Genomic DNA, 17,507 nt, shown 5'->3' with positions numbered 1-17,507 from the left:
AGGCACTTCCAGGTAAGCTAGGACGATGAAATTTGGCAACCATATCAGGGACCGGACCAGATTAAATTAGAAATAGTCGTTTTCCCGATTTGACCATCTGGGGGGGGAGTGGGGGCTGGTTAATTCGGAAAAAATAGAAAAAATGAAGTATTTTTAACTTATGAGCGGGTGATTGGATCTTAATGAAATTTGATGTTTGGAATGATATTGTGTCTCAGAGCTCTTATTTTAAATCCCGACTGGGTCTGATGACATTGGGGGAGTTGGAGGGGGGGAAACCTAAAATCTTGGAAAACACTTAGAGTGGAGGGATCGGGATGAAACTTGATGGGAAAAATAAGCGCAAGTCCCAGATACATGATTGACATAATCGGAACTGATTTGCTCTCTTTGGGGTAGTTGGGGGAGGGGGAGTAATTCTTAAAAATTAGAAAAATGAGGTATTTTTAACTTATGAACAGGTGATCGGATCTCAATGAAATTTGATGTTTAGAAGGATATCGTGTCTTAGAGCTCTTATTTTAAATCCCGACCGGATCTGGTGATGGGGGCGGGGAGTTGGGAGGGGGAAACCTAAAACTTGGAAAACACTTAGAGTGGAGGGATCGGGATGAAACATGGTGGGAAAAATAAACACAAGTCCTAGATAGATGATTGACATAAACGGAACGGATCCGCTCTCTTTTGGGTAGTTGGGGGGGGGGGGGTATTTCTGAAAAATAAAAAAATGGGGTATTTTTTACTTACGAACGGGTGATCAGATCTCAATGAAATTTGATATTTAGAAGGATATCGTGGCTCAGAGCTCTTATTTTAAATCCTGACCGGATCTGGTGACATTGGGGGAAGTTTGGGGTGGGGAAACCTAAAATGATGGGAAACGCTTAGATTGGAGGGATTGGGATGAAACTTGGTTGGAAAAATAAGCAGAAGTCTTGCATACGTGATTTACATAATTGGAACGGATCCGCTCAATTGCGGGGGGGGGGGGGGTAATTCTGAAAAATAAGAAAAATGACGTATTTTTAACTTACGAAGGAGTGATCGGATCTTCATGAAACTTCATATTTATAAGGACCTCGTAACTCCGATATTTTATTTTAAATCTCAACCGGATCAAGCGTAATTGGGGGGGGGGGCAGTTGGGGGGACCGGAAATCTTAGAAAATACTTAAAGCGGTGAGATCAGGATGAAACTGGATGGGAAGAATAGAAACCTGTCTAAGATACGTAACTGACATAACTGGACCGGATCTGCTCTCTTTGGTGGAATTGGGGGGGGGGTAATTTTGAAAATTGAGGTATTTGTAACTTACGAAAGGGTGACCAGATCTTAATGAAATTTGATATTTAGAAGGATCTTGTGCTTTAAAGTTCTAATTTCAAATTCCGACCAGATCCTGTGACATTCGGGGGAGTTGGAGGGGGGAACCGGAATTCTTGGAAAACATGAAAATTGGAGTATTTATATCTTACGAATAGATGATCGGATCGTGATGAAATTTGATTTTTAGAAGGAATTCATGTCTCAGAGCTCTTATTTCAAATCCCGACCAGATCTTTTGACATTGTGGGGATTTGGAGGGGGAAATCTTGGAAAAACACTTGGAGTGTAAGAATAGGGATGAATCTTGGTGGATAGAATAAACAAATGTCCTTGATACGTGATTGACAGAATCGTACTGGATTCGCTCTCTTTGGGGGAGTTGGGGGGAGGGGTTCAGTGATTTGGCGAGTTCGGTGCTTCTGGACGTGCTAGGGCGATGAAAATTGGTAGGCGTGTCAGGGAGCTGCACAATTTGACTTGATAAAGTCGTTTTCCCAGATTCGACCGTCTTGGGGGCAAAAGGGAGAGGAAAAATGAGAAAAAATTAGGTATTTATAACTTACGAGTGGGTGATCGGATCTTAATGAATTTTGATATTTAGAAGGACTTTGTGACTCAGAGCTCTTATTTTAAATCTTGACCGGCATTAAGCCTCTTATTTTCCTTTTTAAATCAATCTATTGATTCATAGAATTTTGTTAGAGCTCATACCGTATGATCTCTTGGCTCTTAGCTCTTCTCGCCTCGTCACAAGTGCCATATGAGCTCTTAGCTCTTGTTTTGTTTGATTGGAACTTCACCCAAACGTTTCAACTTAACGTCCTTACTGTCGTTGGTTATAGTAACCATAGAAGTAGTATCAAAAGTGTACACATAGTGTCTTCTGGCTAGTTCAAAATCTGTCAAAACTTACCCTGAAAGGTCTGACTTAATAATGTAAGTTGTTATAGTGATATTGCTTTGATATTGCTTTGTCACCCTATTGACAATCTACCTGACCATGTGTCGTTTTTATTTCGTTCAGCATCTGCCTCAATATTCCTTGAAAGCTTCACTTTAATATCCTTAGCCTGTGTAGTAGCAATAGTTGTAGTAGCGGTTTTAGCAGTATGCACATACCAGTTTTTTTTTTTCAACATCCCCTTCAACATATAATGAAATCTTTAATGCAAAGTTGATAGTAGTAGTCTTAGCTGTGGTTGCAGTAGTAGCAGCAATAATAATAGGAGTAGTAGTTGCAGTTGTAGGAGTAGAAGCACTGGTAATATGATGCAAATTTTGACTTTTGGTTAGTTCAACATCCCCCACAATGAGTGCTGTAAATTTTAATTTGACACACTAAACTGTTCCTAAGATATTGCTGATATGCCCTTTTCACAACCTGCATACAGGTGGCAGGTTGTCATCCATACAACAGAAATTTTCAGAAATATTCTCTGAAAATTTCACCTTCAGACCCTTAGGTATAGTTGTAATAGTAGTCACAGCAGTAGTATAACTACTCAACCTAATATAATCAGCCATTGCTATGCCTATCTTGGATTTGCTCTTTTTATAATCTCTATATTCGTATACCTCTTGAAATTTTCATCTGGATGCTCTTAACCTTACAATTAGTTGCAATAGAAGTAGTAGTTAGAGCGATAGTAATAGTAGTAGTAGAACTAGTAAATGTTGCACCTGGAGCATTACTAGTAGTAGTGTGCACATATTGCATTTTAGTCATTTGATCTTCCCCTTTAAGCATTTTCTGAGAGTTCCAACCTAATACACAATGATCTTTCCCTTTAAGTATTCTCCAAAAATTACAACTTAATACCCAAATCAATTTTTGAGATGTGCCCTTTTGACAATCTGCATGTGCATAGTGTGTTTTGATTTAGTAAGAACTGTTTCGATTTGATTTAGTGATAGTAGTAGGAACAGTTGTAGCCCTCAGGCTGGCTGTAAGTTATGCCCTGGGGCATATAATTTTTTTTTTTAGAAAGCGTAGTCATATAAACTCTAGAGGTGGCTCATTAGATTGGTAAGCACAAGCTCTAGTGCTCGTTTTAAAAGTCAAAGGGATCGGAGTGCAGCTACCCCCCCCCTACACACACACAAGTCATATTGTCCTGCAATGCATCAAATTGAAATTTTGACATAAATATTTTATTTGAAAAAGTCTAAATATAATATAAAAGGCTTTTGGGGTTGATAAAAACTACTAAAGTCTGGGCGCAAGGGTTGTAATTCCTACTGTAGGGCATTTAAGGTTTTTATTTAACTTTAGAAGGGGCTCATTTGGTTGAAAATTTGAAGTTCTAGTTCATATTTAAGCATCAAAAGGGATGGATGGTACTTAGAGCCCCCTCCCCCATCGACAACCCCTCTTTTCACTAAACACAATTATAAGATAGCGATTTTGTTCAATATAGTCCAAAGAAGATCTAATAATGCCTCTGGGGTTGACGCAACCCCCAGCACCTTGGGGATAGGGTTATGAGTTATCCCATGGGGGCATATAAGGCTTTTATGGAAAGCGCGGTTATATAAACTTCAGATGGGGCTCATTTGATTTAAAATTGGAAGTTATTATGCCCTTTTTAAGCAACAACGTGATTAGAGAGCAACCAGCCCCTCCCTCTCCACGCTCATGATTTCCCTAAACACCTCTAATCAAAATTTAGAGATAGCCATTTTATTCAATGTAATTTAAAAGTTCGAAGATTATGTCTTTGAGGATGAAAATCCCCCCCTCCCCGCCCTCAGGGCAAGGGTTGTAAGTTACGCTCTGGGAGCATATTAGGTTTTTATAGAAAGCGTGGTTATATAAACTTCGGAGGGAGTTCATTGGATTAGTAATCATAAGCTCTAGCGCCCTTTTTAAGCGACAAAGTGATCGGAGGGCAGCTATCCCCCCCCTACAAATACACATACACGTCGTATTGTCCCGAAATGCATCTAATTGAAATTTTGAAATATTTATTAAAAATAGTCTAAATATCATATAACAAGACTTTTGAGGTTAAACAAGCCCTCAGAGCCCTGGGGAAAGGATTGTAAGTAATACCCCGGGGCATTTACAGTTTCTATGGAAGGGATGGTTGTGTAAACTTTAGAGGAGGCTCGTTTGGTTGAAAGTCAGAAGTTCTAGTTTCTTCTTAAGAGTCAAAAGTGATGGAGGGCGGCTGGGCTCCCCCCTCCCGACTATCTCTCTTCACCAAACGAATCTGATTAAAATAATGCGATAGTGATTTTCCTCAAAATAGTCCGAAGAACATCTAACAATACTTCTAGGGTTGAAACACCCCCCCCCCCCAGTGCCCTAGGGATAGGGTTGTAAGTCATGCCCAGGGGGGCATACAGGGTTTACATAGAATGTGCGGTCGTCTAAATTTCAGATGGGGCTCATTTGGTTTAAAATTGGAAGTTATAGTTCCCTTTTTAAGAGTCAAAAGTTATCTGAGAGTAACCCTCTCCTCAAGCTCATCATTTTCTCAAAGACATCCAATCAAAATTTGGATAGAACAATTTTGTTGATTGTAGTTGAAGGGCCCGGAAATTACGTCTTTGAGTAAGACATCCCCGCCCCCACAGCTCTCAGCGCTTAGGGTTGTAAGTTATGCCCCGGGGATATATAAGGTTTTTATTACAAAGTGTGGTCGTATATATTTCGGAGGAGACTCATTGAATTGGTAATCTGAATTTCTAGTGCCCTATTAAAGAGACAAAGTGATCAGAGGGCAGCTATTCCGTCCAACCCATCGTTTTTTTCCGAAATACATCAAATAAAAAATTTAAGACAATCATTTTATTCAAAGTAGCCCAAAGATCATATAACTAGGCTTTTGAGGTCGGTAAGGGACATAATGAATTGACCAAAAAGGTAGTATTTGTACGCTACTACTGCTACCACTACTATCACAAAAACTACTGTTTCTGTAGCGAATACTACTAAGGCTGAGGATGTTGAGAATATTATATGAAAAACGTCGAGAGGAAAGTTGAACTAAATCAAAACATACTATGTGTATACAGATTGCTGATACAAGTGTACCAGACATATCTTGGAACGGCTTATCATATCAAGAGGAAACTTCAGGGGGATCATGAGTGGGATGTTCAGTTGACCAAAAGGCAAAATGTACCTTTTGCTACTGTTATCAATATTGCTGCTTCTACTGTTATTACTAATAATTGTACACTATTACTGCTACAAAAGCTCCTACTACTACCACTACTACTATGATGCTAGTAGAATTAAGGCTGCACGTATAAAGGTGAAAATTGAACATAATATTGAGGGGAAATTTGAGCTAAATCAAAATACACTATGCACATGTATTTTGTCAAAAGGGCGTATCTCAAGAATTGATTTGGGTATCAAGTTGAATTTCTCGGAGAATACTTAAAAGGGGAGATCAAATGACAAAAAGGTAATATATGCTTGTCACTACTGATAGTAATACCACTGCTACTGTTCCTTATGCTACTGCTGCTACTAAACTACTCCAAATACTACTTCAATTCCAACAACTTGTAAAGTTTAGAGCATTAAGCTAAAAAGGGTGTCAAACTGCACATAAACAACAGTTTTGGAAGGGCTTTACGTGTCAAGGTGGAACTTCCGGGGCACCGTGAAATCGACGTTCAACTGACCAAAAGGCAATATGCACATGCTACTACCGCTATTAGTACTGCTGCTACTACTACTACTACTAATGCAACACTAACACTGTAACTACTTTTACTGCAACCGCAACTACTGTGATATTAGCACTATTAAGGCCAAGTCTATGAAGGTAAAATTTCAGAGGGTATTGATGGAAAATTCGAACTAAAATAAACTATGTGCATTTAGATTGCCATAATAGCGTATCTTAAGAATCGATTTGTGTATTAATCTGGAACTCTCAGAGAGTGCTTAAAGGGGAAGATCAATTGACTAAAAGGAAATATGTGCGCACTACTACTAATGCTACTACTACTGCAACATTTACTGGTTTTACTACTCCTATTACTATTGCTCCAACTACTACTTCTATCGCAACTTATTGTAATGTTAAGAGCATCGAGATGAAAATTTCAAGAAGTATATGAATATACAGATTATCAAAAAAGCAAAGCGACAATATCATAGCAATGGCTAATTGTTAAATTGAGTAATTATACTACTGCTGTGACAACTATTACAACTATATCTAAGCGTATGCAGGTGAAATTTTCAAAGAATATTCATGAAAATTTCTGTTGTAAGAATGGCAACCTACTCTCCGTATGCAAGTTGTCAAAAGGGCATATCAGCAATATCTTAAGGACAGTTTAGTGCGTGAAATGAATGCTTAAAACCGTGGTTGTAGGGGATGTTGAACTAACAAAAGACAATATTTGCATCATAATACTACTGTTTCTACTCCTACAACTACTACTACTGCTACTATTATTATTACTGCTACTGCTACTAAAGCTAAGACTACTACTATTAACTCTACTCCTATTGCTACTACTATAGCTACTGGTGCTACTACTACTACTAATAAACCTAAGGGTATTAAGGCGAAAATTTTGGGCAACATTGTAACTGTACTGAGATAAATCGAAACACACTATGCCCACATAGGTTGTCAAGAGGACGTATCAGCAATGCTTCAGGACTGTTTGATGGTATTAAGTTAAAGATTCATCGTATGTTGAAGGGGGTGTTGAAAAAAAGGTGCTATGTGCATACATTTGCTTTAGTTCTTAGTGCTATGTGCTTTCTTTCTTTGGAGTATTCTGAGCAAAAGTGCCATATCATAATTTTAATTATGATATTCGTTTGATGAAGAGGGGCAGTCGTGGGGGGTAGCTACCCTCCATCACTTTTTTTTTAAAAGGGAACTAGAACTTCTAATTTATAAGTAAATGAGACTCCTCTAATGTTTATACATCCGTCCCTTCCATAGAAACCTCACATACACCCTGGGCATAACTTACAATCCTTGCCCCTTGGTTAGGTTTTTTTTTCAATCCCAAAAGCCTTGTTAGATGATATTTAGACTATTTTGAATAGAATGGCCATATCAAAATTTCTATTAGATGCATTTTGGGACAAGATGACTTGTTTGTGTGTGTGTGTGTGGAGGGAGTAGCTGGCCTCCGTTCACTTTGACTCTTAAAAGGAGCAGTAGAGCTGTTGATTACCAATATGATGAACCTCCTCCAAAGTTTATATGACCACACTTTCTATAAAAAAACCTTATATGCCCCCAGGGCATAACTTAAAACACTTGCTCTAAGAGCTGGGGGACTTATTATCCTCGAAAACATAATTTTTGGACCTTTCAAACACATTGAACAAAATGACTATCTTACAATTTTTATTGGAATTGTTGGGGGAAATGACGGGCGTGGGGGGGTCATTTGCCCTCCGATCACTTTCAACTAATAAACAGAGCACTAGTCCTCTCAATTCCCAATCGAATGAGCCCTTTTTGAAGTTTCCACGACAACGCTTTCTGTAAAAAAAAAAAAACATTATGTGGATCCAAGGAATAACTTACAACCCTTGCCCTGAGAGCTGTAGGGGAGTGTCATCCTCAAATACATACTTTGTGGACCTTTCAACTACGTTGAACAAAATGTCTATCTAAAATTTTGATGGAATGTTTTTGGGAAAATGATGGGCGTGAGAGGTGGGTTAGTTGCCCTTCAATCATTTTTGACTGTCAAAAAGGCACTAGCCCCTTCGATTTCCAATCGAATGAGCCCTTTTTGAACCGACAGCTTCGATACGAAGTGCCCTGGTCTAAACAAAAACAAAAAATAAATAATACATTGTTCCAACATCCTTCTTTACTTAGGCAGCCCTATTGCGCTGCCTATGATTTAAAAGAATCAATTTTGTTATTATTATTTAAGAATTAGCGACGCTTCTTGACTACTAAGGTCTCTGCGTCGGCCCTGCAGTGCATTCCTGCAGCGTGATTCGATCTCTGGGTCCCGTATTACCAAGCTAAGATCAAACCCACTGCGCCACCACAGGACAGAATCAAGTTTTTTTCAATATTTCCGAAGGAAATAAAATATTAGAATAGGGGTAACAATAGATATATAGATAGAAAAAAAATTGGAAAGAGTCTAGCCACGGAATACTTCTATTTATGGTCATTACTTATTCTAAAAATATACGTTCGTTTTATATTTTATGTAATTTTTGATATATCGGGGAAAGTGTGTGTGTGTGTGGGGGGGGGGGTCTTTAACACTGCTCAGGACATCATAATTTCGCTCTTTCGTGTTTTTTTTTTGTTTTAGTTTTCCTTGGAGGAGACCTGCTTTGTATTTGTCTTCCTCCGCCTGGTTTCCGCGCAAATTGTTTGTCAATACTCTTTCTAGTTTCCAATTCTAAGATCTTTTCTATCAGTCCTTATGTGGGGTGAAACTAAGTCAGAAATAGAAAGGTGTAAGATGTAAAATGTTTTCTTGCATCGAGAGTACCTTTGGTCAGTTTCATTTATTAATGTCTTAAAAACTTTGGACAGGGTTGCCACTGGTTCAAGACAAAAAAAAGATCAGCTTGATCAGGGGAAGTTCCTAATTCTGAATATTTTATAGCTGCACCTTCATTCAGTTTCTTATGATAGTAGTAGTAGATGCGACATGATAAATAGCGGGCAACGGTCCATAGTAATCGAAAATTTCAAGGTGCGATTTGTAAAAAAACTGTCTAGTGAGAAACATTTTTTACTGTCTAGTAAGACTGATACAGAAATAATTACTATTCCTCAGATTCGAAGGATTTGTAATTATTTAAGTTTTTGGGAAATTTTTAAAGAGTCTAAGGCCCTTCGAAAATGATGTGTAACGGAAATAAAAAGCATACCATTAGAACCATGTATATGTTTGGATGAACGTATGATGAAAGTGAGGGTGCAAAGCTTCCCTGTTGTTGTGGAAACGATAGTTTATTTTGCGAAAATTATGCTTCATTTTGGAAAGCAAATACTCTAAATGAGCTCTATTTCTCGAAGCATTGTTCTGCATAAGTAAAGCTTTGTTCTAAAAAGTGGGGTTTGAGGGGTGGTAGCTCTCCTCATCTTTAGAGAAATCCTTCGTATGTTATTAAAATAAACAGGAATAAAAAAATACGCATGTTTTTCAAATGAAAATAAAGAGCGACATTGAGATTTAAAACGAACAGAAATTATCCCAAATACGAAGGGGGATAGTTCCCTTCCCCTTGGCGAACAATTGACATTGGATATTTGTGATACGTTCTGAGACCATACTAACTATACATGACGTATGAAAACAAAGAAAGGAAATAATAAATGAAAAGAGAAAAAACAAATAGGTGAAAAACGAGGATTTTATCAGCCAGTAGCAAAATATGAAAAACAAGCAAATATTTCGACAAGGACCTCCGCCAAGTCGTCCTTAGTGCTCAAAAAAAAGAAAGAGGAAAAAAAGAAACAAAGAAGAAACAACAGCAAAATCTAACCTTTTTAAGTGAACTGCACGAGAGGAAAAAAGACACTGAATCAAACAGCAAAAACCAACTTGCAATCAATGAAAGAGAAGTTACCAATTAGATTGAATAAGTATCCTTTGCCTTGCAACAGATTTCGCCTGTCTGCAATTTCGGTTTTCATTAGGTATGCGGACAGGTTGTCTTAAATTAGACTGGGCGAAAATATTCATAGAGTCTTTTAATATTAAATTAATATAAATTGGGCTTAATGAAATATCTCCCGTGTCTCTATTTATAGCCAAATTTCTATTTATATGTTGTTTTTTTTTTTATCTTAGTTGCCTCTTTAAAAGATTGCGGTAGGGCATTTACGGTAGATATTAAAGTTGCCTCTTCAAAAAGAAATAATAATGACTAATAATGACGCTTGTACGTCTTTGCAACAAGTTCTCTTTACATTTTATGTTTCGAGAAAATTTTTTCCTTCAGTTCAAGGGCCTACCCATGGGCACTGTTTTGTCTCTTTTTTGGCAAATCAAACAGTTCGTGGTAACGAACTGTAGTAAGGAGCGATCCGGCTCAATAGTAACCAAAACTCTAAAAAATTGAATTTTGATATAAATAGCTACATCAAAAGAATCGCATTTTAATGCTGATTTTAAATATATAAGTTTCATCAAGTTTAGTCTTAGCCATCAAAAGTTACGAGCCTGAGAAAATTTGCCTTATTTAGGAAAATAGGGGAAAACACCCCCTAAAAGTCGTAGGATCTTAACAAAAATGACACCATCAGATTCAGCGTATCAGAGAACCCTACTGTAGAAGTTTCAAGCTCCTATCTACAAAAATGTGGAATTTTGCATTTTTTGCCAGAAGACAAATCACGGGTGCGTGTTTATTTGTTTGTTTTTTTGTTTTTTTGTTTTTTTTTTTTTTTCCAGGGGTCATCGTATCGACCAAGTGGTCCTAGAATGTCGCAAGAGGGTTCATTCTAACGGAAATGAAAAGTTCTAGTGCCCTTTTTAAGTGACCAAAAAAATTGGAGGGCATCGAGGCCCCCTCCCACGCTCATTTTTTTCCCAAAGTCAACGGATCAAAATTTTGAGATAGCCATTTTGTTTGGCATAGTCGAAAATCTTAATAACTATGTTTTTGGGGATGACTTACTCCCCCACAGTCCCTGGGGGAGGGGTTGCAAGTTACAAACTTCAACCAGTGTTTACATATAATAATGGTTATTGGGAAGTGTACAGACGTTTTCAGGGGGATTTTTTTGGTTTTGGGGGTAGGGTTGAGGGAGGGGGCTATGTGGGAGGATCTTTCCTTGGAGAAATATGCCATGGTTGAAAAAAATTCAATGAAAAGGGCGCAGGATTTTCTAGCATTACTATAAAAAAAAACAATGAAAAAATAAACATGAAAACGTTTTTTCAAATGAAAGTAAGGAATAGCATTGAAATTTAAAACAAACAGAGATTATTACGCATATGAAGGGCTCTAAAAATACTTTTGCATAAAGAGCGAGGTATTTAGGAGGAGATAAATACCTCGCTCTTTATGCTAAAATATTTTTAGTGATTTCAACTATTTATTCAACGGCCTATTTGATTCAGGGGTCATTCTTAAAGAATTGGAACAAAACTTACGATTTAGTGTAAAGAGCGAGGTATTAACGAGGGTACAAACCCCCTCGTACACATAATAAAAATATAAGAATATAAAAGTTTGTTACGTAAGTTAATTCTTAAGTTACGTATATTTTTTACTAATAAAAACGTTCATTGAATATTAAAAGTTATAGTAGCCTTTTTAAGTAACCGAAAAATTGGAGGGCAGCTAGGCCTCCTTCCCCACCCCTTATTTCTCAAAATCGTCTGATCAAAACTAAGAGAAAGCCATTTAGCCAAAAAAAAATTAATATACTAATTTCATTTCAATAATTTATGTGCGGAGAGCCAAAATCAAACATGCATTAATTCAAAAACGTTCAGAAATTAAATAAAAAAAACTAGTTTTTTAACTGAAAGTAAGGAGCGACATTAAAACTTAAAACGAACAGAAATTACTCCGTATATGAAATGGGTTGTCCCCTCCGCAGTCCCACGCTCTTTACGCTAAAGTTTTAGTTGTTTTAAAAAGTAGAATTGTGGCAAAGAGTCAAACTTTAGCGTAAAGAGCGTGGGACTGCGGAGGGGACAACCCATTTCATATACGGAGTAATTTCTGTTCGTTTTAAGTTTTAATGTCGCTCCTTACTTTCAGTTAAAAAACTAGTTTTTTTTATTTAATTTTTACAAGGATTTCATAGAACAGTCTGCTTTGAATAGTTTCCCCTTAAAACACTCTCTCTGGTTTCGTTTCGTTGATGATATTCTTGCTGTTTGGGTACATGGTCAGGAATCTCTAAAAGATTTTTCGGCATATTTGAATTCTTTTGATTCGAATCTTCAATTTACAATTAAACTGGAAGATTCAGGAGAGCTCACTTTCATGGATGTTTTAATTATAAAAAATATTCCTAGCCTTGATTTTCTATATATAGAAAGGCGACCCATAATGATCGGTATCTACATTCTCGTCAAATCACCCTCCTTGTGTAAAAAGAGGGGTAGTAATTTCTTTAGTCGACAGGGTTCTAAAAATATGTTCACGTAATCATGTAAAATTCGAGTTAGATTATGTTATAGATATTCTATTCTGCAATGGCTACCCAATCAACCTCATTGAAAATTAATAGATAGACGATTAAAAAAGATAAAACAGGAAAATAGGGAGCCCGTCCCCCTTGATTCAGTTACTCTGGCAATTGAGAAAAAAACTTTCACTACATTACCATACGTCTCGAAACTCAACGACAAACTTGGAAAATTTAAAAAAAAAACATAATCTCTCTCTTTCTTTCAAAACTGAACAGAAAGTTGAACATTTTTTGAACTCGGGGAAGGATAAAACGGACCCTATACTAGGTAGTGGTGTCTACAGAGTCCCCTGTTCATGTGGAAAATTTTACATTGGAAGGACCCATCAACAGCTAGGGGAACGATTGCAAGAACATAAATTTCAATAGATAAGTCCCTGAGATTGGAAAATAAAAATGACAACTTTGTTTCAGCTCTGGTCCAGCATATATACGAAAATCCTGACCATTTAGTTCTTTTTGAAGAGGCAACTTTGATATCTACAGTAAATGGCCTACCGCAATCTTTTAAAGAAGTAATTGAGATAAAAAAAAAAACACATAAATAGAAATTTGGCTATAAATAGAGACAAGGGAGATATTTCAGTAAGCCCAATTTACAATAATTTAATATTAAAAGACTATGAATATTTTCGCCCAGTCTAATTTAAGACAACCTGTCCACATATCTAATGAAAACCGAAATTGTAGACAGGCGAAATCTGTTGCAAGGCAAAGGATACTTATTCAATCTAATTGGTAACTTCTCTTTCATTGATTTCAAGTTGGTTTTTGCTGTTTGATTCAGTGTCTTTTTTCCTCTCGTGCAGTTCACTTAAAAAGGTTAGATTTTGCTGTTGTTTCTTCTTTGTTTCTTTTTTTCTTTTTCTTTTTTTTAGCACTGAGGACGACTTGGCGGAGGTCCTTGTCGAAATATTTGCTTGTTTTTCATATTTTGCTACTGGCTGATAAAATCCTCGTTTTTCGCCTATTTGTTTTTTCTCTTTTCATTTATTGTTTCCTTTTTTTGTTTTCATATTTGTGATGTTTGATTTGTTTTTTTTTTCTTTTTCGGCTTTTTTTTCTTTTTCGACTAAGCAAATATTTATACAAATAGGGGGTCTCTCCTTTTTATTTCTCCACTATTTACACTAAAATTTCACTTACCGTCCCTAATACCTTAGACGACTTATCGAAAACAAGGGGGTTTGTAGTCGGGGAACAAGTACTGTTATAATGCCTTAAGAATGGAAATGTTTATTGATTTGCATTTGCTTGAAACAATAAAATTTACAGTTCGAATGTTTTATAAGACAATCGATAAATAAAACGGTTTCAATTACCATTTACTGCATTTGTTGCTCTCATGAATGCTTTTGAGCCGAGCGGTTAGCACGCTAGACTTAAATTCTTTGTCCGTGAGAACAGGGGTTTGAGCTCTGGTATCGCGAGTTATTTGGTTTGAAATGGAGGTCAGTCTCGTGACTGTTAGCTTAGCCAGAGTCGACCCAACTCTAAATAGGATCTGCCTGGGGGTAGTAAACAGGGGTAGTAACTTCTGGGATAGTAAACAGGAAGAGTGCGCGAAAGCAGAGGATGGATGGCCCCCAGTCCCCCTCTATTCCACTTCCTGGTTGAAGGGCCATGGAACAAAGATCAGCACCGCCAGTAGGTACTGTAAAGTTCAATGTCATACTTTTTCATATAAATGCTTATAGTAACGTGCTACGAAAATTTATGGTACCAAAGCGCTACCGATTTGTGCAAACGAAAAAGGTATATAGGCTAACTTGATTTTTCATTTGGCCTCTTATCGCAGGGACGGGGTATTTCACAATCTAAGATATTCAGGGAAAACAGATTTCTAAAGAATTTGATAAAAATGACAGATGTTTTGCTGGCCATCTCCTTGAAAAAATAACCTATCGACTAATTGGATGGATAAAAAAACTATCAAAAGATACCGACTACCAAAATATAGAATAGAAGAGGTGTAAAAAGGAATATAAAAAAAAGGAATCCAAAACCCAGCAGTGTATTCTTAGTGACAGGGTAGGTCAGGTCTAAATTCCCAAAAGTTTAATTACCCGGATAAAACTAATTAATGCAACACCTGATAAAACTAAAACATTATTTTTGTTAAGGATATCAACACAAAGGATAGCTATTGATATAATGTTGGAATATAAAATAAAGTGTAAATGATATTGTTTAATAGGGATTTTCATATAGATAAGTGTATGATGTTTCAAAACAAAAAGCTTGAATGAAGAAGTTTCTATAATTTTTGAAAACAGTGTTGAATGAGGACAGGAATAAACAGTGTTGAACAGTGCTGAATTTAGATTGGGAATCTTGGTGCAAGGTTACCAAACCACCCAATAATTGTAAGAATCTTGGTTCAAGGTTACCAAACCACCCAATAATTGTAAGAATCTTGGTGCAAGGTTACCAAACCACCCAATAATTGTAAGAATCTTGGTTCAAGGTTACCAAACCACCCAATAATTGTAAGAATCTTGGTGCAAGGTTACCAAACCACCTAATAATTGTAAGAATCTTGGTGCAAGGTTACCAAACCACCCAATAATTGTAAACCTATGAACAGTGGCTAATATAGTTAAACTATCAGAGGCAACGCTCTAGCGTTACCTATAGTAAATGTACTGTGGCTTAGATTCATTATTTCCCCCTCCCCCGACAACTTCTATGGGTAGGGTGGTCTTAGAAACTTGGGAGGGGCTCATACGATTGTAAATTGAAAGTTCTAGTAAGATTATTAAGGGTACAAGTCATCTGAGAAAAACTGCCCCCTACCTTGATTTATTTTGCTACGCAGCCTCCCTAGCTCCCCCACAACTTGGGATTAATATTATCTGATAGCCACTTGTTTCAAGTATTTGAAATTTTCTATAAACATGCTTGGGAGGAGGGAAATGACATGACCCACACAATGCCTGCTCTTCTTATGCTTTATTATGGGTCTTCACATTTCTTTGAAAAACTTTCTTCGACCAAAGTTTTTTAAACTAATAAAGATATAACACAAAACAAAATATTTTTCCTGAAATAATACCGGGTATTCCAAGAGAAATACAATTTAAGGCAAAATAGCGAGAAAATTTCCATATGCGCGTCCTCAATGAGAAAAAAATTAATCGATTAACCATATATAACTATCATATAACTTGCGCAAGAATACGGTGAGGATGTTAATTGTAATTCTTAAGCGCGTTAGTTGTTACTACGAAAAGGTTTCTTTCTATAATGTCATGTAGTTCAATAGTGTTCTATTGACGTGAGTTATCTAATCTTTATTCTAGTGTTTGTTTTTGTCATTTTTCTATTGAATGTTTATTATCTGATCTCAAATAAGAGGTTTGTGACGAAAAATTTAATAAAATGGGTTGTTTCACAAAGTTTATTTCGCCAGATTGTTATCGTTGCTGTGCCGCATTTCGACCAAGGTATAAACGCCTAGTGGACAATATTTACCCAGTAAATCCAGAGGTATGTTTTAATTTTAATTTCTATCTAGATGTATTTTATGGCTTGGCCACATTGTGGCCAAGCGGTTCTCACACTACACACGCAATTTTCTATGCCGTGTGGTTAAGCTATGTTGCGTCAAACGTAACCTTTCACACCTAACAAGTCATTCGCATCAGATTAACGCAAAAATTCACAAAATCTTCATTACAGTGTTCGGACTCGCCTATAAATTCCGATAAATTCCTATATTTTAATGAACTCTATAAAATGCCTTTATTTTGGCTAAAATCCTATTATTCCTATATTTATCGGCTGAAGAGCACTAAGAACATTGCTCATGATTTGCAATTTTCTGTCTTTTGGTGTAAATTGATAATTGATTAAAACTGTTAAGCTTTTTGAACTTAACTAATGCTTTGTGTCGGGCTTAGTAAGCTGCTTCTGCCTGGGCTATGCTGTTGTGTTGACTTAGTAGCCTATGTCTTGTTTTTTGTCATGTTGGGCCTGTCCGAAATGAGCAAAAATCAGTATATAGGCTAGCAGTCTCTGCTTAATGAGACTGGAGTTCTTGCGACTTATGTGTTTCCTGGCTGAACGCTGGCTGGCTGATGTGAATACGGCCCAGTTATTCAAATGGGCTATTCTAAGATAGTTGCTAATCGGGGGAAGTATAATAGACGTGCACTGGGTAGGCTATATGCTACATTCTGTGATCAATCTGTCCTTTATCTATCTGGTCTTTATCCCCTTCTAAAGAAAAATGATGTTAATCAGATTCGGACTTTTTATTTCCGATATTGTAAATTTTTACCTTATCTCCCCCCTTGGTATAGCAATGGTAAGATAATTTGTAAGTTTGATGTCCCTGATATAAGTGCAAAATTGTCGGAATCAGCTTTTTATCGTTTATCGCCTCATCATCCTTTGGTCCGTCTGTTCGGTTAAACTCATTGTAGCATAGTGTTTTTATGGCACTTGGTATTAACCAAGTGACATATAGCAATCGCAAATTCTGTCGGTCTGTCTGTCAGTCGGTCCTGGTTTTGCTACTTTAGGCACTTCCAGGTAAGCTAGGACGATGAAATTTGGCAGGCGTATCAGGAACTGGACCAGTTTAAATTAGAAATAGTCGTTTTCCCGATTTGACCATCTGGGGGGGGGGAGTTTGGGGCCCGTTAATTCAGAAAAAATAGAAAAATGAAGTATTTTTAACTTACGAACGGTTGATCAGATCTTAATGAAATATGATGTTTGGAAGGATATCGTGTCTCAGAGCTGTTATTTTAAATCCCGACTTGATCTGGTGACATTGGGGGAGTTTGGAGGGGGAAACCTAAAATCTTGGAAAACACTTAGAGTGGAGGGATTGGGCTGAAACTTGGTGGGAAAAATAAGCACAAGTCCTAGATACATGATTGACATAACCAGAACGGATCCGCTCTCTTTGGGATAGTTGGGAGGGGGGTTGATTCTGAAAAATTAGAAAAAATGAGGTATTTTTAACTTACGAACAGGTGATCGGATCTCAATGAAATTTGATATTTAGAAGGATATCGTGTCTCAAAGCTCTTATTTTA

At 37.0% G+C, this 17,507-nt stretch overlaps 1 protein-coding gene across 4 annotated transcripts in view; it reads left to right on the top strand.

The window, feature by feature from the left end:
- The window catches only part of LOC136033549 (protein EFR3 homolog B-like), a 77,916-nt gene that overhangs the window by 36,539 nt on the left and 23,870 nt on the right, over nucleotides 1–17,507 (top strand). For 3 of the 4 annotated variants that reach the window (XM_065714295.1, XM_065714294.1, XM_065714293.1), the window contains exon 3: nucleotides 15,872–15,948. In XM_065714295.1, coding sequence (XP_065570367.1) covers nucleotides 15,872–15,948 — 77 coding nt within the window. Of the gene's footprint in view, nucleotides 1–8,725; nucleotides 8,794–15,871; nucleotides 15,949–17,507 lie in introns of those variants that run through there. The other variant, XM_065714292.1, reaches the window with a different exon arrangement.

Source organism: Artemia franciscana, chromosome 12, assembly GCF_032884065.1.
Source record: "Artemia franciscana chromosome 12, ASM3288406v1, whole genome shotgun sequence".
Taxonomy (NCBI): domain Eukaryota; kingdom Metazoa; phylum Arthropoda; class Branchiopoda; order Anostraca; family Artemiidae; genus Artemia; species Artemia franciscana.
Note: the sequence above shows the minus strand (reverse complement) of the source record. Positions and strands in the feature narration are given on the sequence as shown.